This window comes from Sinohyriopsis cumingii, chromosome 6, assembly GCF_028554795.1.
Source record: "Sinohyriopsis cumingii isolate HCF-2022 chromosome 6, ASM2855479v2, whole genome shotgun sequence".
NCBI lineage: Eukaryota > Metazoa > Mollusca > Bivalvia > Unionida > Unionidae > Sinohyriopsis > Sinohyriopsis cumingii.
In genome coordinates this window covers 164,484,564-164,505,885 of record NC_142966.1, presented here as the reverse complement: position 1 = coordinate 164,505,885, position 21,322 = coordinate 164,484,564, and the positions used below count along the sequence as shown (strand labels likewise).

The 21,322-nt window shown below is 42.3% G+C and overlaps 1 protein-coding gene across 1 annotated transcript in view; it reads left to right on the top strand.

Annotated features, from left to right (window-relative positions):
* LOC149798456 (receptor-type tyrosine-protein phosphatase kappa-like) overlaps positions 1-21,322 on the top strand; it is a 45,119-nt gene that overhangs the window by 6,099 nt on the left and 17,698 nt on the right. The window contains exon 8 of the mRNA XM_089960875.1: positions 21,135-21,260. Within this exon, the coding sequence (XP_089817001.1) occupies positions 21,135-21,260 (126 nt within the window). The remainder of the gene's footprint in view (positions 1-21,134; positions 21,261-21,322) is intronic.

The following is a 21,322-nucleotide window of genomic DNA, read 5'->3' as shown; positions in this document are numbered from 1 at the left end:
CAAAACCTCTGGGACACTATAGGGTCTATGGGAATTAACATGGACAAAAACCCCTGGGACTGTATAGGGTCTACCTAAATTTAACATGGACAAAAACCCCTGGGCCTGTATAGGGTCTATGTAAATTTAACATGGAGAAAAATCGTGGGACTGTATAGGGACAATGGGGTCGGGACCCTATTTTAATATGGTCCCGACCTGATGGGTCTATGGAAAGGGAACAGGCAAAAAATTGAAACAGGGAGGGGGTCTCTATTTTTTTTAAATTAAAAAAAATATGAAAAAAGGGGTAGGCAATTGAAAGTCGATCTCTTTTCGAGAAATGTGGGTGGCCCTGAAAAGGGTCTTTGGTTCATCATCATCTTCTTCTTTTATTTCCTCCACTGCTTCCACCAAGTTCTCACTTTTACCAGTATTCCTTTCTTCTTCTCCTTCTCTGGGATCCAGTCTGGATGACCTATTGCTCGGAATTTCTCCTGTATTATGATCCAATTGTTGTTGAGTTTGTCAAAAGCCTCTGTTTTCTTTAAGTTTTCTTTATCCTTTCGTTCTTTATTCCACTTGTCTTTGATCTTCGTTACTTCTTCCTACATTACTTTTCTCATAAGTTCTTCCGATTTCTTAAGCTGGTCTAGGCCTTTTTTGACAAAGGACCACTCTGTCCATTCCATTACGTCTTCCAAAAAGCACCTCACTTCTATCACATTACCCATGGCTTCCTTTAAGTGACCAATCTTTACATACTCTGGATATATAAAGCCTCTTAGTCTTTTTACTTCTTCTTCTATCATCTCTTTCACCAGATCCATAGCTAATTTCAGGTTGGTCACTTGCCTTCTGACAAAATCTCGGGTAACTTCATGCTTCCATTCTCGTTCAATCCTTTCCACTGCATAAGCTCCATCTACCATCCAATACCAAATGTCCTTCAACTGGTTAAACAATTCTGTTACAGCTACCATCTTCCTTGTCTTTATTCCGTAGAATGGTTCCAACATCAAACCTTGTGAGTTCTTATAGTTAAAGCGCGGACGTGATGGAAAACATCCCCTAAAACAAAATTGATATTACCTAGATCATTACTTAAAACGCGCGGACGTGAAGGAAAACATCCTCTACTTTTCTCATTTCATATCATCTACTATCCACATACGTGAAGCAGCAATAAACAAACCCCAAATCTACTATTCACACACGCAAAGCATTAAAATGAAACCCCAAATTTATTATCCACACATGCAAAGCATTAAAATTAAACTCAATTCTACTATTCACACAAACGTATGTGAGCGCTTACAAACACAAACACAAACACTATAAAAAAAGAGTGAGTGTTTATATTCACACTACTCTACATACACACATTGGCAAATAGATTACTATATCTTTTCTAGAGATTGGGGTAGCCCTGAAAAGGGCTGTTTGTTTTTTTGAACTCCATGACACCTGGTTAATGATGGCACCTTCCAGGCCTGGCACCACACACACATCTTCTTCCCCAGTCTCCTTTCACTCTTTTTGGGGAGAGAGCAGAGGAAGGATAAGTGGCTTCAGAACCCCAATCATCTGTTCCTCTCTCCTCTTCTTTACTTCTTCTCTCCTCCTCTTCTTTGCTTCTTCTCTCCACCTCTTTCATCCTTCCCTCTTCTACGATGGCCTCTGCAGCCAACTCATTCACTATACGCCTGGCATATTCCAGGTGTACATGAAGTTCAAGCAGTTTAGCTAGTCTGCTGGTGTTCATTCTGGTGGTGTTGATCAATCAACAAGGGTAGCTAGACTGCCGAACGATTTTTAATTTATACTGACAGCGCGGACGTGATGGAAAACATCCCCTAAAACAAAATTGATCTTACCTAGATCATGACCAAACAACGCGCGGACCTAAAAGAAACACTCACTCACTTTTTATACTACCCATCACTATTCTAAAAAATTTTATTAAACAAATAATATACTATCCACATACGCAAAGCAATCCAATCAAACCCCAAATCTACTCTCCCCACACGTCAAACAGCAAAAAAAAAGAGAAAAAGAACATGATCATAATCTTCTATCCACAGAAACGTACGTGAGTGCTTACAAACACACAATCATATACACAAACACATACACTCACACCACAAAAGAGTCAGTGTTTATATTCACACTACTCTACATACACACATTGGCAAATGGATTACTATTTCTTTTCTAGAGTATTGGGTAGCCCTGAAAAGGGCTGTTTTTTTTTTGTTTGCTATGGCAATCATTTAGTTTCTAAGAATGCGATGTCCTCTGACGATAGACTTTCTGGCGATAGGTCTGCTTCTTCGGAAAGAGAAGAAGAATTCTTTGGTGTCGATACGACAATCGACAAAGCCTCTGTCAGGTTCAGGTTGTTGCTGCTGCTGCTGCTGCTGTTGCTGCTCTCTCTGCTGTTTCTGAAGCCTGTACTTCTATGTCCATTCTTCTTTCTCCCTGTTCACTTCTTCTCTGAAGAGCTCTTCTATCAGGTCTTCAGTGACTTTTAAAATTCTCACATTCTCTATCTCTTCTGGCTTCGGTATCAGACTGTGTCTGACCCTGTGCAAATTTACGTAGGCTTCGTTTAGCTTAGCTAGTTTGGAGCACATCTTCGTAGGAGGATGAGTCGGCAATGGATGGTTAGACTGGAAACTGCCCCGGTTTTTAAAGTCAAAGCGCGGACGCGAAGGAAAACATCCCTTCACGGTTTTCGAGCCGGAACGTTCAATGAGTGCCACGAGAGGGATAGTAAGAAGTCAAAGAGCATGAATCAAAATTCTTATAGCCAAACAAAAGACAAAGGCATTTTTTTTTTCAAAACACAGCATTTTTTTTTTCAAAATCACTTAACACTAACAAACAACTATAACATTTTTAAAAATAATCCAACAATATAACATCAAACATTTTGTTTCAAATGACAAACATTTTTTTTCCAACTCACACATTATTTTGGACAAGGTTGACAATGTTGTGAATGAAATTGTGATTTCCACTGTTGGAAGTCATTATGCCATTGATGGACACTACGTTTCCTAGCTTGAGACAAAAGATAATCATAATGGTCACAAAACCATCGATCTACTTTCACATCGTTTCTAGAAGAAGAACGAGGATCAAAATGAGTCACTAAATGTTCTAAGGAATAGCCCAGGCTGCGATGATGCAGAAAATACACACAATATTGTAAACACACCAAGGAATCTGTGCCTTGTAATTTCACATTATTGAATTGGGTGGTCTGAGCATTTCTTCTCATAAAGTCGATGATATCGTCTTCCAAAGGGGCAATCCATACGAATCGAAATATTCCACACATCCTTCTTGAGGAAAGTAGACGGCTACCCAGTGTGTTCCTGGCAGATGACTGTCGTCCGTGTTGATCACATAAGCTAGATGGTCTTGAGGTATACGATGAGGGAGTTCATCTTTAGCACAGACGACAGGATTCCAAGAAGCCGTGTACGAACTGTGGTTCAAAAGGTAATAAAGTTCCCAGGTATCCATGTTTTGTGTGTTTTTTTTCTTCTTCACAGGTAATAATAAGTCATCAATTCGATCCTGACTTTTTGCTTGAAAATGTCTGACAAATAACCTTTTCTTCGCCTCGTCTCCCCACTCTGATTCAGGAGAGCTTCGATACGATGGATCTCTTGAGTGGTTAATGGTGGACAAGAATGTTCACGCAAGTCTTTATACCACTGATGCAACACGACTTCGTCCGAGATGAGACTCCAAGCTTCGTCCAGATACTCGTTCAATTTTCCTTCTTGACTCAGCACTAGGCATTTATCGTGTTGAATTTGACTGGGATGATCGTTGTGACATCCATAGCAATCTTTCTTGATCAATTCCGTCATTTTTTCGACCAAGTGTTTGGCAAAACAGGAGAATAAATGGGCTTCTTGTTCTGGCCATCTTGACTTCATCATGATAACTTCTTCGTCTTTGTCTTGAGATTCTTCTTCCCCGGTCTCCTCACAGTCCATCTTCAAAGTTTCTCCACTAGGCAAAGAGGGATAACAGTCTTCCATGGCTTCTAATAGTCTAGAATGACTTCTCTCAAACTGTTGATTTATATGATATTGTCAAATGCTGCATACAGGATGACGTTCACTGTGTGATCTGGAGGTGGATTTGCAAACTGGAGTTCCACACGAATCTGACCCGATTTTATAGGGTGGAAATGTCCCTCGTCGCTGCCTTGGTCTGGAGTGAAATCAAAACCCCACAAAGCATAGCCTCCTGCATAATCGTCGTACGAAATACCGTGATTGGTGTTGATTCTAAGCGACACCAAAGTTGGGCTCAAAGGGTCGGGTACACAAGGTCTTGCCGTCGCGACTGACTTCGATCTTGGACACATTGTAATGTTGAAACTCAAAAGGATTTTGATCGTGGGTTCCGTTGAAGGCTGAATTCCTGACGATACCAACAATCAAACGTTTCGGTAACTGTCCTTGGAACAGATGATCTTCGATCATGGATCGCTGTCCAGCGGGAATGGTGAACGTTTTCACTTCTACGCGTAGTATCGGATACTTGGCGGTCGTTCTGCTCAACGTCTGACTGACGTCGTTTCCCACTTTAGGTAACACTTCCACACGACGCACGTAAAGTCGGGCTTCTTGAATGATAGTTTTGTATTCATTGGCATGGGCCATCAAATGGAAAGCGGCATTGCTACGATTCAGTCTCAAACGGATATCCACCGCGTTCAGCAAATACTTTTCTTGTAACCACATGTCCAAATGCAAACGATCCATCAGTTCTAAACTTCGCCCTTGCAGAATTTTCTTACGACGGTCGTTAAACCCCACATTGTGAGGATTGTCATCTTCTGTCAGGACTGTGTCGCTAAACGTGCCTACACCTGACGTGTCAGGTTTCCATAACCCGAAAGCATCCAGATGAGTATTATTGGCTTCTTTTCCGTACGTCAAGAGATTTTCCTGGTAGGCACGATATGGGTAAGTATCCATGCTGCTGCTGACCAGTTTGTTATTCAAGTACAAGTCCACTTCGCTGAACAAGGAATGCATGAAATTGTTGACAGGAGCTACTCTAGCATCGCCTCCTGGATTGGTGTTGTCCGTTTTGATCACTTTCACTTTCAAATACAGGTAACTGCTATTCAGATCGATGTAATCTTCGGGTTGTCCTTTGATTTCAAACTCGATGGAAGCGGAATCCGTCAAAGAGGAGACGGGATGAAATTCCACCCACTGGGATTCTTGCATGGTCATCATGGTGGGGGGCATGGCAAACAGATCCAGTTCCGACTTGGAACAGGCGCAAGACTCTCGGTGCATCATTTTTTTCTCTTTCTCAATAATCGAAAACGTTTAAGTCTTGAAGGGTTCTTCTTTTCTTTGTCTTTCTAGCTTTAGACGTGTGAAGTCTGATGAAAGGGTGTTTTCTTCGTCGTCTCTTTCTGCCTTGTCCTTGCTGAATGCTTGACTCGGTAGCGTGCAGGGCATTTATAAGTGTGTCTCGTCGGCCCAAAAGGTCTTTGCCCGTTTGTAGCAAGACATGTTTGCCTGCCCTCATGAAGGCTTCTTTAGGATTTTGTTTGTCGATGATGACATTTTGGAGAAATTCTTTGCCTTGTGTCAGTGCCGCATCTTTCAAGGCGTGCAATCCGCGTGTCACCATCGGTTTCAACACCGGAGCCACCGAACGAAAAGCCGATTTTGACATATCTCCTAAACCGTGTCCTCGCTGTCGAGCAACCCCTCGGTACACTGGATACATGACTTACTTACGAGTCGTGAGAGAACCGTTTTCGAAAATGGAGTTTCACCGTGACTTTTCCTTTGGTGAATGGAATATTTTGTCCCAGATCTCCTTTTATAGCAATGTTGATCGTGTCCAAATACGACTTGCTGACAGGCAAATAGTGAGGATGTACAAATTCGCGGTGAACGTGTTAAGTGTTTCCACCTTCCTCGTCAGTGACCGTGGCAGAATCCACTTTGAAAGGAATGACACGCAGTAACGGCACAGAGGTGTGTCCCACCACGTTATACTCCACCACATCGGAGTACACAAACATCAAATTCAGTCCTTGGTTCAGTTCTACCGGGGCACGAAATAACTTGCTAAAAGACTCGTTGTCGTAAATGATTGGTAATTCGTTTTTCTTGAGCATGGCCTTTCTCATGTCCATGTCAAACAATTCGGGACAAAATAAAATGGACACGATTTTACCCCCGTCAAATTTCATCAAGAAGCGAAGAGCTGCTTTGCGGTATTCCATGGTGGCACTTTTTTTTGACACTTTCCAAAGCTTTCAGAAACACGACATTAAACCTGGAGGCTATGGTGCTCACCAAATGTTGACCACTAAAATAATAGCCTGGGGGAACGAACAAGTGATAGGTGGTGTACTTTTGATTTTTTGTGCCAGGGGTTTTCTTGTCATATTTGCCATAGGTATCCAAGTATTGTTGCAATTGTTCGTCATGAACTTCCACATCACAAAAATTTTGATTGGGAAGGACATTGAGGACTTGGGTCGGGTGAATGATTTCTACTAAAGCCACTTCCCAATGGGCTTCGTGATCTAATGGGATGGTCTGAGGTAATTTGGCCGTGTAACAGCACAACGTGTTCTTGGGAAACACACCATGGAACTGTCAATGGGTAAGGTTAAGTAAAATTGGTTTTGGTGACTTATAATTCCAGAGTTATGTGGTTGTCCGAGGGGTGACTGGACGTCAGAGGCGTGTCTCCGCCCAAAATAGGGTCGTTGTTGTCATTGGAGTGGTGACTGACACTGGCACTGGACACAAGGTTCCCGTTCTTCCGGTCCGAAGAGAATTTCAGGGAGGGATTGGGAAGCAGGTAACCGATGCAACTGCTTAATAAAATGGTCCACAATTGTTTGTCTCCTTGTTGCAAACTCAAATTGGCAATGGCTGCCCCGATGACACAATACACCACGAAGATTTGGCAGAAAAATGCGATCTGCGTTTTAGGCACACGTTCTCCACACCACGCCCACAAGGGTTGTTTTTGTAAATCTTGCAGAGAAGAACTGGGTGAAGGAGTGGTCGCCAGAGCTGGGTCTGTGTGAAAGGGCATGATGGTCACTTCCTTTTATAGTCGATGACTTGCGAAGCGTCGATCCAAGAATCAAAACTGGGTGGATATCCTTTCCAACGTACTTTGACTTCTTTGACACGTCGTTTGCCCACTTTACGGGTTCTGCGTTCGAGAATGCTTTCGATGTCGTACACGTCGTCTTCTTTTTTGGCGACACGTTGTAACTCGGGTAAGTAAAACGTTCCTTTGAGCACTTCTCCGTTCATGTCTTCAAATTTATAGACGGCAGGATGACGGCCATGCACTCGTTCAGTGACACTAAACAATTCGGTCGTCCAGTTAGGTAAGTAACCTTTGTCGAAAGTGCGTTTGGTTTTGCCAATGCGCACCCAATCTCCTACGGTCAACACTCCACTTTTCTTGGGGGGCAGCCCTCGTCGGGGACGTACCAAACAGGCGCTCAAACACCAGCACTTCGTTCTCGGGAGTCACTTCTTGCGGGGCACGTCCGATGCTTCGATGGTAAGATTGGTTGTACGTTTGCACCAGGTGCGGTAAGATGTCGATGTACTTCAGAGTGTGGTGATGCGTAAAATATTTCCACATACGTTCTTTCAAAGTGCGTTGAAAACGTTCCACAATGCTGGCTTTGGTTTCGGGATTCTCGGTGGTAAAAAAATGAATGTCACGTTTCTTTAATTCTTTTTGGAAAGCTTGGTTCAGAAATTCGGTGCCTTTGTCCGTTTGCCATCGAAGAGGGTGACGACCGCTTTGTTTCAACACTCGTTGCAGGGCTCGCACTAACTCCCTGCTCGATTTGGAAGTCAAGGGTACGACCCAGGCAAATTTGGAAAGGACGTCGATGACACAAAACAAATATTTGTAGCCACGATTGTAGCTGGCCAAATGAGAGACATCGGCTAAATCGGCTTGCCATTGATGATCGATGCCTTCCACTCGGGTGCAACTTCTGGCAAACTTGCGTCGAATGGGTTTGGGTAAAGTGTAGGTAGCTTGTTCTTGTAACCATCGTTGCACTTGAGGTAAACGGAGACTTTTCAGTCGCATTTTGGGAGCACGATACAATTTTTGAACTCCTGCGTAACCTGCAGGATGGGAGGGATCGTAGTAAATGCTGGCAAACACTTTTTCCATTTTGTGTTTGTGTGTTAATAAGGCACTCACTCTTGGAAGATACTACTCTTTTTCTCTTGGGGTACTTTCTTGGATTGCAATGCTTTGCGTGTGCGACCAGCAATAGGTGTCGCAGAGGAGGATGTCGGAACAGGGGACATCGGTTCTTGTTTCACTTCTGTCTTCACTTTCTTTTTCTCTTGTGATGAAGAAGGGGTGGTCATCATCTTTTTAATCCATCCAATTCTGGAGGTAGGTGGTGTTGTTAACTTGCGTACTTTTTCTGGTGGAGTTTGAAACCCTTCTTCTTCTTCTTTTTCTGTCTTGGTCACTGGTAGTGGTGGTGGTGGTACTGGTGATGGTGCTGTACTTTTCATCAAGGTCTTAAAATCTTACAGAGTGGGTAGAGCTGTTTCGTCTAAAGCTTTCTGGTGAAAGAGTTGTAGTCGTTGCAAGAGTTGACCGTACTTTTGCGATTTTTCTGTTTCGGACAAATCTTGGCGATCCATCAAGGACTGCAATTCGTGTTGTAACTGGGACATTTCGCTCAAATGGGGATTGGGAGGTAAATGCGGGGTGCGTTGTTCTTGCCAGCGATAGTATTCCATCCATCGTTTGTATGGCACTAACGCTAGTTTTCGTCCTTCCATGGGGTTGTCAAGGGTCGATTCTGAGATCTTGGGACTTCCGAGGGCCTTTCTATCTTGCTCCCATCAGTCCTCCCAACATGCTTCCCAAGACTCCTTTCAGCAAGGGGCCTAACAAGAGGGGTAAAATGCCTCCACGTTGGACCAACATCTTCTTCTTTTGACGAAGGGGGATTTTCTTTTGAACCATTTGGCGAAGAACGTGACGATGTTTGCCTAAGCATTGTTTCTGGTGTTTGGACAAAGGGATCGTACCTTTTAAGACGTTCAAACAACATTCGCACACGGTATCGATGACCTCTTTGGAAGCTGATTGAATGAGTTTTTTTCGTAGGGGTGGAGAAGCTTTGGACAGGACAGATAACATGTCCCCATGTTTGACTAAACGTGGTGGCAGTCCTTTCCTTTTCTTTCCTTGGGGTTGTTTAGAAGAGGGATGTTTTTTGGAAGGTGACATCTTTGAATCTTCAGGAGCACCAAAACACTGATACCCCGACTTGTTCTCACACCTTTTTATACTGGAACGCGTTGCCACTGATTGTCTTTACGTCGTATCAACTTCAGGACAGGCATGACACATCGTGCAGGGGTACGCAACGGACTAAATCGAGCCAGTTCTTGCTTGGACAAATCCAGTAAACTTTGTAACATGCCCGATCTTTCTTGGACTTTGATTTTGGGAGAAGGTACTTTGTGAGCAGCAGCCACTGCCGCTAAATTGGAGGGTCCTGCCACAGGGGAAGTTCTTGGGGTCATCAACGGAGAAGTTCTTGGTGTGATCAACGTCTTCAAGTACTCTTCAGTTCTTGGTGTCATCAACGGAGAAGTGGATGAACTTGAGGCTGCCGGAGACGCGGTCACCGCTGTGGCAGGTCGTGGTTTGCGAGTGTAAGGTTGTGTCCTGGCCGAAGTGCCTCTCTTGCGACTAGTTTTCTTCTGTGGACTTTTCTTTCTCTGGGGACTTTTTCTCTGTTTCTTTTTCTGGGGGCTTCTTTTCTTTTTCCGGGGTGGTGTCTGGTAAGAGGAGGGTCCCGCCACTGGAGAAGTTCTTCTCTTTGGGGACCTGGTCTTTTTCTTTTTCTTCTTGGGGCTTCGTTGGACTTTTGTCTTAGGGATAACTTTGGGGGCATTAGGATCCCATCTTAAGAGTGAGCGAATGATGACCCCTCCTAGAGTACCGCTCCCTCCAGGTTTCAAAATGATTTGTTTTTTGGTTTGAGTGTCGATGCGGGGATCGGCCAGTTGGACCAAAGCGACTTTGTTTCGATCGAAAAAGCGTTTGGTTTGATGAGGAATCTGAATGATTCCTTGGAGTAATTGACGTGCCGTCACCGTGAACCATCGTAAGACTTCTTTGAGACTAGCTTCTAAGACACGAGCTCGTGTTTGTGGATCTTTTTCTCGACTGATGCCATACAAGGCACGAATCAATTTGACGGGAAGATGCGACTGAAGGGACGTCATGTTCGCACTGAGAGTGAGACAGACGAAAAAGGGTCTGAGGTTTTTATAGATTTTTTATGGGGAGTGAAATGAAGTCGAGGACGGAGACGTGCACAGGACAGGCCCTCCGTCTTGGCACCAGTGGTGAAACAAGTGGGTACGAAATCGCAAATCCTCGGGAGTCGTAGGTTTCAAATCGACGAGTAAATAGGCGTGTGGAGTTTGAGTGGCATCGTCGTACGCCTGAGTCAGCCAAGGCGTTCCTAACTGTTTGGCTAAGACTTGCACTTGCGATTTATCTCGAGGGCTTTTAAACAAGACCACGTAATGCGCATTGAGACTGGGTGATGTAAACGACACTGGCATTACGGTGATGCCCTTTGCGCGTGAACCACAGTTTAATTTCTTCTTCGTCTTCTCCTAACATGTCGTCGAAAATGACCAAATGGGTTAGACGGGAGTCAGAGACGATGCCGTCGTCTTCTTTAGGAATGCCTTCCACAAACACGATGGAATCGCCTTGACTTTCTCGCAAGAGGCTGTACGCCGATTGCCACTCTTTGTAACACCACACGATGCGTTGAGGTGGACGATCGATCAAATGATGTTTATGTTCGATCAAGCGTTTGACGAATTCGGTTTTGCCTGAACCGCTAGGTCTAGCAATGAGCATGTTAAAGGGATGGCGAAGATACAAAGCCTCCCAACTGGCACGATCTAAGTCTTCGTCGATGACTTTGACAGTCGAGAAAGAGGGAGCAGAGACAGCAGAGGTAACCATAGTGTGAGGAATGTCACTTGTGACACGAAAACAAACAAGACGAGAGTTTATATACTCTTTAAGGACACGTTTATTGAATGTTTTAAACATGAATACAAAAGACAAAAATATATAAAAGCCAAAGGCTTAAATACAACGATTAAAGGCACATGATAACCATCAACGTGGAATAAAAACAAGTGTCTGTACAACATGTTTTGGGTAATGTTCTGACCAGTTCTATAGGGGGTAAGGTCACACAAGTGTCCTCCCGAAAGGGTCTTTCAGGGATGTCCACGACAGTCCTGTCCTGGGTGACGGGTTCTTCTGGTACTGTCACTAACACAGGTTGAAAAGTCGCAAGGCTCACAATCGCATTCCACTTCAGAAGCCCCACACTTGAAGTGTGCCTTTTTAAACTTGTTTTGTGTTTCTCTGAAAGTATTCATCTTGTTCACATGGTCTTGGTAGTCACAATGAACTATCGATCTTGCCTAGGGTTCCTTTTTATATACAGACCAATACCGACGCGTCCATACGGTAAGGTGAAATGATTGGGAAGTCGCACTCGCTTCTGGTACACGATCTGATAGACTTTTTCCAGGGGTCGACTGACGATGTGGTGAGTGGGTAAACGTACAATCTTGTTGGGTTGATAGGTGGTCACTTTAAAGTGTTCATCTTCTCCAGATTGCAAGGCTTCTTTCAATACCCCAAAGTTGACCACACGACTGGTACGATAATTCAGAGTCAATCCTTTCACTTTACACTTCGTGTGCATTTCTCCTTGTGGGTCCCGGTATTCGTAGCCGTAATTTTTTGGACTGCCACTGACGAAACTTAGAATCTTGTCGTCGGGATGCTCGTCTGTCCAGGCTCCTAAACGGTCTCCTTCGATGTCAGGGTGCTGTGGACTCGGGTGATGGATGTAAATGCAACTGTCCGTGTCAAAGTACAGGACGCGTTCCCCTAACAGTTCTAAAGCTTCGAACAATTTTAAGCGAGCATGAACTGTCACTTAAGCCGCAATGATGACATTTCCAAAAGGGTCGTCTTGTACAAAGTCCAGATCTTCTTCGTAATTGACCAAGATCAAATCCTCGCGAACGACGTCCACGTGTTTCATGAATTTGGTTTTGTCGTGAATCATCTGAAAGTAGCGGGAAGGTTCTGTCAAATACTCCGTCTTGGGTAAACACGGACGTTGTGCCATTTTACCACACAAGCAATTTAACATCTCTTTGGCAAACGATCGCCTGCCTTCGTCTTTCTCGATGTGATCTAAAGTAATGCCTTCTTGTGCCCAGTATTTCTCTTTGAATGTCTTTTGGTCTTCGGGAGTGTGACACCAGGAAGGATAGCCACTGGCTTCTTGTTTCAGTTTCAAAAAGGCATCCACGTAGTCTGCGAAAATGCCTTTCTGCGTGGGGTCACCATTGTGGTATTGTTCTGTCTTGGGAAAGTGACAAATTTCGTACACTTCTAACAGTTGATATCCCATGTCCAGAGCTTTGAACAATTCTACGCTGACCCACGTCCCCTTCAAGGCGCGTTCTTCCTGGATGTGCTGGCAAGGTTGATCTTGGTTGCACGTTTCGGCACAAGTACGGCACAAAGGAAACATCAGTTTGCTTTGACAATGGTGAGGTAAGATGGGATGGTACAAGTCCGTGGGAGGCAAAACTTTGCACTTGATCAAGCCTTCGTATTGTCGAATGTTTTTCAGGTCGATGTGTTCCGTGAACAATTGTGGGTGCCCTGCAGGAAAGCGACAATATTTGCACACGTAGGGATACAGCGAACACACGTCCAAGTATTTGATTTCTTCTCCTTCCTCTTCGTCGGCTTGGTACAGCAAACAGGTGGCATTGGTCCTTCCTCCGTACAAACTATCCCTCGGGTTCAGCGGGTCCATGAACTGGTAACTTTCCACGAGGCGTTTAAATTCGGGATCGGTTTTCAAACCGTGATCGTATTCGTGTTCCCACATTTCCACCACTTGCTATCCTTCCTGTTCTAACTTTAGGCGTCGCTGACAAGTGTCCTGGTACAAGTCTTCCATGGTTCGTTGTAAAAACTGATTTTTAGTGTCGCGGTCAGGGTAACAGACGGAACATCCGTGAAATAAGCAACCGTTAAACTCGTACACGATCTTGGGGTTTTCTAAGTCCCAGCCATCGACCGAATGCGTTCCGATGGTCTTTTCGCCACCTCCGTTGCGGGCATGCTGAATCCATTTGTCTTCCTTGTCGCACAAGTAATGTAAGCAGCTTAGGGCTTTGACCGAGTATTGACGTTTGACATAGTTGGTCGTTTGAGGACTGATAACAGCCACGGTGTTTTCAGGCATGAATCGTTGCCGGTACACTAAGGAACACGCTTTGGCAATGGTGCAAGCTTCTTTCAAAGGATCGACCCCTCCGTGTTCCATGAACAGTTCTTGAAATTTTCCTCATCAATGTCGTAAAATGTCCACGTCGGAACGACAATACTTTAACATTTCTTCCTGAAAGTCGAAAGGGTCCGAGGCGTGAGCCTGGTATCAAGCGTAGAAAGCTTCTCGTTGTTCGGTACGCATGTTGTCAGGGTCGTAATAGTGAGCCTCAGGTAAATGGGGTAGAACGGCGTGTTGATTGCCTTCCGTATTGAAAAAGTGTGGAAAGTACCCTTTAGCCATTTCTGTCATTCCAAACGTTTTAGGCATTCGGCTCAAAGGCATGGCCAAGTAACTCATCGAATCTTTAAACTGTACTTGTCCCACTTGCATGAAAATGATTTTGGCTCCGTTCAAAGTCACTTTAGGACGCTCGGTGCCTTGTTCCATATAGTATCTCAAAAGAAACTGTCCATCGTATCCGGAGAAATTGTGAGTCATCACCGTGGCATGACGATGACAATCTCCGTAACATTCGATGTCCTCTTGGCTCCACGTCTTGTCGATGGGGTCTAAGACCCATCGGGCAAAATCGGCTAGCGTGTTCGGTCCCCGAAATATTTTTTCACGTCCTCCAGGAATCTTGCTGCAGTGAGGGCAATGACTGAAGATAGGTTCTTGAATGCACTTCTCGCACGCTCGATGAGCCACGCAGAAATTAGGAATGTGGATACCGGTCTCTTGCATGCATTCGAAATCAAAAGAGATGAAATTGCCTTTCTTCTTGTGACCATCCTCTTTCGCTGGTGGGGGTTGGTATTTTTGCACGTAGCATTGGTGTTCCAAGTCCACGATGTGGTGACAAATGTAACATTTTTTCTTTCCTGAACATACGTGTGCCTTGGCACTGTTGGTACGTATGCCTAGTCCACACGTAGGGCACAATCTCAGCAGTTGACAAGCACATTTCTGCTGTGAACCTTGTGTCTTCAGATGTTGTTGGTAACAGGCAGGGCTGACAAACGTGCGCAGACAAGCAGGACAATGCAATGGTTTTTGCCCTTCGCTCAGACAGGGTTGAGAGGCCAAACATCCTGAGCATTTCGATCCGCAATGTTTGTGTTGCTCTCGATTATTATAACCATGGTCACATTTCTCACAGTAATATTTGTATCCCAGGAATCCGGTGATACTGGTAATGGTATCGAAATGGTCATCGTGATGATAGACGTGAATGTATTTTCCATCCTTAAAGTCTTTCCCTCGAAACAACAGAGGTCCGCGCACTTCTTGAGGGTGCACTTTCAATGTGTAGAATGGAGCTAGGGCATCTTGCAATTTTTTCATTTCAGGAATGCCGCTGGGTGTGTCTTTCGACAGGCCTGCTTGTTGTAACAGGAGTTCTGCTTCACTTCGTTGTTTGGCTCGGTCCGAGTTTCGAATGTTCTCCCAGGCTCTTTTCCATTCTGTCGTGTCGTTCTTGTTTGCATAGGTTCGTCCCACCACGATGGCCCTGGCTAAACACATCTGGTGTTGAGGGTTGTGAATTCGGACCAGACTCTTTTTGGTGCTGCGAAGGTCGTTCACCAATAAGACTTTTTTGCGGCCAGTCCCTTGAGGACGAGAGACGTGGGTCATGTCCAGTGTGGCTTTTCCATCGGTGATGTCAAACTGGTCATTGGATTGTTGTACGTGTTGAATCTTGTCCATGACTTTGGAAGCAGTCAATTCTGCAGGGCTGCTAAACTCGATCCAAACAGGGGATTTCAAACCGTCGTGTTGTATGGAAAGTCTCAAGCGATCGTCTTCTTTGGGTTGACATTGTCGCTTGGGTGTGGTGAGCAAAGAATCCCACACCCCGGTGATGAACCCTTCTCCTTTCTCTAACGGTACTTCAGCCTTGAAATCTTTAAACTTCACCGTGTATTTGTAAGCAGTGGTTCTAAATTTTCTAGAGGAGCGCTTTTCCGTCTCTCGAATGGAATAGTACTTTTCAGGGTTGACTGAGGGTGGTGAACTTTGTTTAGAGGGTTCGGATTCTGGTTCACTCATGTCCTCTTCAAAATCACTGGCATGAATTTGTGCCAAGACTTCAGCCCTGGTACGAGGCGATAGATCACGTTTCTGCCTCTTACTTTCTTCTTCTTTCTTCTCAATGAATTGGATCGTTTCATCTTGAGTGAAAAACGTCAAATGACTCAAGTTTAAACACCATGGACTAATTTATAGTCATGGCAGACCAGCGTATATAAAAGGGTGTTTGTTTTGTCCTTTCACTATTCATTTCACTCTCAAACCGAGCACAACCATGGAAGAGACTACCCAGATGGAACGTTTCATCAGAGCTTTGCGAGGGGTCATTAGAAAGTTTTCTTGAGACCCGCCGACGGACTACTCTCCTTCTTTTCGAGATAAAAGTGAAGATACTTGCTATATCTGTCAATAGAAAGGGCATTGGTCTTCAGAGTGTCCAGAACGTCAAAAAAGAAAAACAGGGGTTAAAAGAGACAAAAGTCAAGATACCTGTTATTATTGTCAAAAAAGAAACAAGAGGAGTCAGAAGAAGAGAGGGATTCTTCAGAGGAAGAAGAGGAGGAAGATAGAAGACAGGCGAAGAAAAAGAAACAGGAGAAGAAAAGAAGAAGGGAAGAAAGTGAGGAGGAAGAGGAGGAAAAGACTGTGACGGTGAAGAAATTTAAAAAACAGACAGACTAAATAGTGAGACAGAAGAAGTGAATGTACTTTTTAAAGTGCTCTGTTGTGAATTGTGAATTGGATTGTAACTATTAATAAAAGAATACATTAATTATATATGAGTTTTGATTTTAAATAAGAAGCTACACTCACTCACTCATATACACGTACTATAGAGGTAAAATGTGGTTTTTTTTGAGTTATTGGCAATTGAAAGTCTATCTCTTTTCGAGAGAAGTGGGTGTCCCTGAAAAGGGCCTTTGGGTTTTGGTGTAGGGGTGAGTTTAAGCAATCAACTTTAACTGCCTTAAGCCTTTGCCACGGCCGAGGCTACTTCTGATGATGATGATTTGGTTGAAATCACTAAGGGTCGTACGGTAGGCTTAGTCACAGGATTTGGCGTATTTAGCACGGGAAGGTCGTATTCTCTTCGGTCGTGATAAAGAAGTCTGATACATTTGTTTCAGACTTCTTAACTCCGCTAAAATGTCTAACAGTACCGTGACCGTTTGATTTTCACCCTCTTGTTTCTCTGCTGCTGCTTGTTGTTGTTGTTGTTGTGTTTTTTTTCTTACCTCTTCTTGCTGTTGTTGCTGTAAAAGAAAAGCTTGTTCCGCTTCCTTTTGTCGTTGTATACATTTCTCCAATTCTTCTTTCTGTCTCTGTCTAAAATTCTCCACGTGTGGTAATGAAGGTTCCGGAACAAATTCTTGCGAGGTAAGACAATCCACAGAATCCCAATGTACCTCTTCTGAAAGTAAGTCCGGGTTCCCTTGGGTGGTCTCCACTGCTGGTGCACCCCAATGGATCGTTTTCTGAGTTTCCGTCATGTTGAATCACTGTCGCATAGATTGACTGCACACAGGCGCTAGCGAATCTATATAGACCACGTGACGTCACAGACTGTTCTCTTCGGATTGGATGCGAGCTGACTGAATTTTGTAACGCGTGTTTGGATTGGTGAATGAACTCAATCCGTTTCAATCCTTCCTCTACCTATAAATAAGCGCAGTTCACTGCCTTGATTTACCTGTTCTTGTCGCCTCAGCATGTGGACTGACGTTGAATCTTCCACCCTTGTGTCAACGATGATGTTCAGGACGGACATACCGATGTATGTCCGATCCGAATGGACAGTTGTCCATAGGACCGTCAGCAACCTATGGATACGTAGGATTTACGTGGAGAGGCAAGGATGCCTCAAAAGAGTCCTGATTTACGGTCCTACAGTGAAACGAAGCCTAAGGACAAGAAGAAGTCACAGATGACCTTCATGTTAAGGGCATATATAAACCCAAAGGCCCTTTTCAGGGCCATGCACATTTCTCGAAAAGAGATCGACTTTCAATTGCCTACCCCTTTTTATTATTTATTTTTTTATTTTTAAAAAAAAAAAATATAAACCCCTCCCTGTTTCAATTTTACATAGACCCTATACAGACCCAGGTTTTTTTTGTCCATGTTAAATTTACATAGACCCTATACAGGCAAATGGTGTTAATATTAAATTTACATAGACCCTATACCGGCCCAAGAAGGTCTGTAATGCTAATTCCTCATAGACCCTATACAGGCCCAGGTTTTTTTCTCCATGTTAAATTTACGTAGACCCTATACAGGCCCAGGGGTTTTTGTCCATGGTAAATTTACGTAGACCCTATACAGTCCCAGGGGTTTTTGTCCATGTTAATTCCCATAGACCCTATAGTGTCCCAGAGGTTTTGTCCATGTTAAATTTACATAGACCCTATAGTGTCCCAGGGGTGTTTTTAATGGTAAGTCCCATAGACCCTACAGTGTCCCCATTCACTACTCTTATACTCTTAATTCACGTATTGCGGCTATACTCGTCCTGCCAGCCGAGATCGGCGGGCGCAGTTTGTCCGAAAATATTTCCTCTTAAACCATCCGGCCAAAAAACTGTTTAACTACTATTCCTACTGAAATCAATTGTCTTTATTTTTAACATTTGGTACATTCTGCATTGTATCTGTTCTTAACGTATGAGCCTGGGTCGATGAAATTATGTTTTGTTCTATTCTTTTTTAACGAAATCCCTAAGAAATGCAGCGCAAAAACAATATAAAAGTTAAGCAAAAGTGTACAAACTTTTCTATTCAACAAGGCTAGAGTCTGAACAGTCCCAATGCCAATGAATGAAGAATTTTTGTTTACACTACAAAGTTGTACGGTTATTACCCTTTGTGTAGCACGTGTTCATAATCAGGATAGAATAATAAGTATGTGTGATTATGGTTTTAATTATGAAGAATGGCATTGTAAAATTTGTTCATGAAACAAGGATCTTTATATTGATATATGGACTTGGAAATTAATGTCAGACATACAGACAGACGCTCATATAGTAAAATAGTGGAAATATGGAGGTAGATGGATACATGGGTGTAAATGTATAAATAGTCGATGTATGCTTTTATATTTTACATATATATCTATTTTTTCAGGTGCGTGTTCAAAATGAATAATCTAGCTGAGATCGCAAATACTTTGTGATTTGGTCAGAATGTGTCAGATCATTAAGTAAATTCTGGTAAATAGTGCAAAGATAGCTTAGCCTTCTATGGTCATTATGGGTAGATGTTACAGAAACCGTGTGGCACCATAGCCTCCGAGACATCCACACTATTAGTTAATGCAAGTGGATTAACTCTTTTGGTAAAAATATAATTGAAAAAATAAAAGACAATAATGTATCACAGTGACATTTTATGGTCAGGAAAGAGCTTGTTGCTTTCCATTCACAGAGCACGAAGTAAAGGAATATATATTACCAAAATGTACGTACGTTCTAATCGGTAATTGCCCAAAGTTTAATTATATGCTAACGTTATATATATGCAAATAAACTGGCGAGGCTGTATATTGCATTTTAATTTCTATGAAACATAGTAGTGATCATTAATTAATTCATAATACCTGTATTGAAACCACAACCGAGAGAGAGAGAGAGAGAGAGAGAGAGTGAGAGAGAACCCACCTGTGACATCTTAATATGAAAATGTTATTTACATATTGATTTTATTTACCCGACACTGTAATGAGCTCTGTAAGATACCCTTTATCGACGTCTTGTATCTTTCTCTTTCTCTTCACACATCTACTTCTTTCCTAATAAAAAATCAGTTTTTGCGACAACGATTATCTGCTGAAAATCCTCAGTTCAGATATATTGAAAGGTACTAAATTAGGGATATAGGAAATTATCTGACAAATAAGCATAATCACTGAAAACGCAGACAACAAATCCCTTCATCGCTTTATTTTGTTTCTTTGTTTAATTTATTTATTTGATATTTAATAAAACCCATACAAGGATGGCTCTGTATATTGGTGCCATCCCAGAGACGACATCACATAGCTCTTGATACAGTCACAGATTTAAACAATACATTGAATCCTTATCATCATCATCAAATAAGCATAATTATTAAAAACGTGGAGAATACATCCCTTTATTGTTGTACATTTGTTTCTTTGTTTAATTTTTTGAGATGGATATGCATTATTTGCAAATAAAATTGTTAAGAAGACATTCAATGTGGTGAGCGATTAATTGTAGCAGAAATGTGCAATCAAGTACTCTAACTTTGATATCAGATAGAACGCCTTTAACTTGTAAAATAAAACGTTTGTCACACATTAATTGATTACTAACACATGATTAAAAATTTTAAACTCATTGTTGCAAATGGAAGTGGTAATTGTATTTACTCCTCACTTATACATGTGGTTGTTTATTTGTTTAAACGATATGAACAGACTATTTATTATTTGCGAATTACACATATAACAACTAGACTTGTACGAACACTGTGCAAAAGACTAAAGCAATAAATAACCCCTAGACAAGCACACAATAAGTAAGAAATTAAAAGATGCGTTATATGAGTTTCAAGTCTTTGTAAAACTAAATAATTAAATGAATTAAAAAGAAATTGATAAGTTAATACATCTAGCAAACTTATAATGCAACGAAGGCTTGTGTTATTATCGCTGGTGCATATATAGTTGTAATCTTGAATGTTCATTTTTGAATATGGGTTTAAGTCTCGGGCCTGGTCAATGTGGGTATGTCAGAAAGCTTAACAGCAGCTTCCTGTGGGGCAGTGGTTCTTGTCGGGATTTTCATGGGTTCTATCTATACCTTATCATGCGCTGACAAAAATTGTTAAATCCCGACACAGCAACATTTTTGAAGAACTGAAGACACCGTTAATAGCCTGACAATCTGTATGCTTTAAGTAAATAAATAAACAACCTTCTTGACCTAATCGTGTCTATATTTGTTGATGTACCTTTTGTGAAACTGTGACAAAGCATGGTAGAATTAGTGAAAAAATAAAGCATTATTCTTTTCAACTCAATGTATTAAATATATTTGTAATAATATCGGATACAATTCGAATTTTGTATTGTCTTCATTTCGTCCCAACACATTTTATTTTAAGAGGGTTGTACAATGTTTTACTTTTAACGTGTTTTACAATATCGATCTTAACTTTTTTCTTGACATCTTGCATTTATTCTGTGCTTATTACTTGTTGTTGTTGTAGAGTTTAACGCCATTTTTCAGCACAACATAGACTATATATGGCGGCCAGTATAAATGGTGGAGGAAGAAACCGAGAAAACTTCAGAAAGAGCCACCGACCCACGAGAAGCCACTGGCAAGTTTTCACACATACCCTCATTGGCCGAATCCGAGACTAGAACGTCTTTATTACTCCTTACTCCTCAGGAAAGTTTAATAATCTACTACATTTAGATGAATCTTTCAGCAAAATATATAATATTTCATATTTTAAAACATGAGAGTGGACATGTTTGGGAATTTAATGTAACTAAGTTTAGCGCAACATAATGTATGCTAAATATGTCTTGTGTTTTGTAATTGAATGGAATCTTACTTTTGTCATGAAGTTAAACACTCTTACATATCCTGCAGCAACTACCTGTGCATGTTTACATGTAACTATTGAGGCACAGTCTTGGTACTATTTTACAGCATAAGTGTGAATTGTATTGGCCGGAGGAGGAAGGAGACATAAGTACATTTGGCAGTGTTGCTGTTAGATTGCTTGATACAGATGCATTTGCTGATTACGACATTCGTACATTGCAAATGTCTGTGGTAAGTAAAACATGCAAATGTAAACATTACAAAATGATTCAGAATATAAATATCTCTTGCGA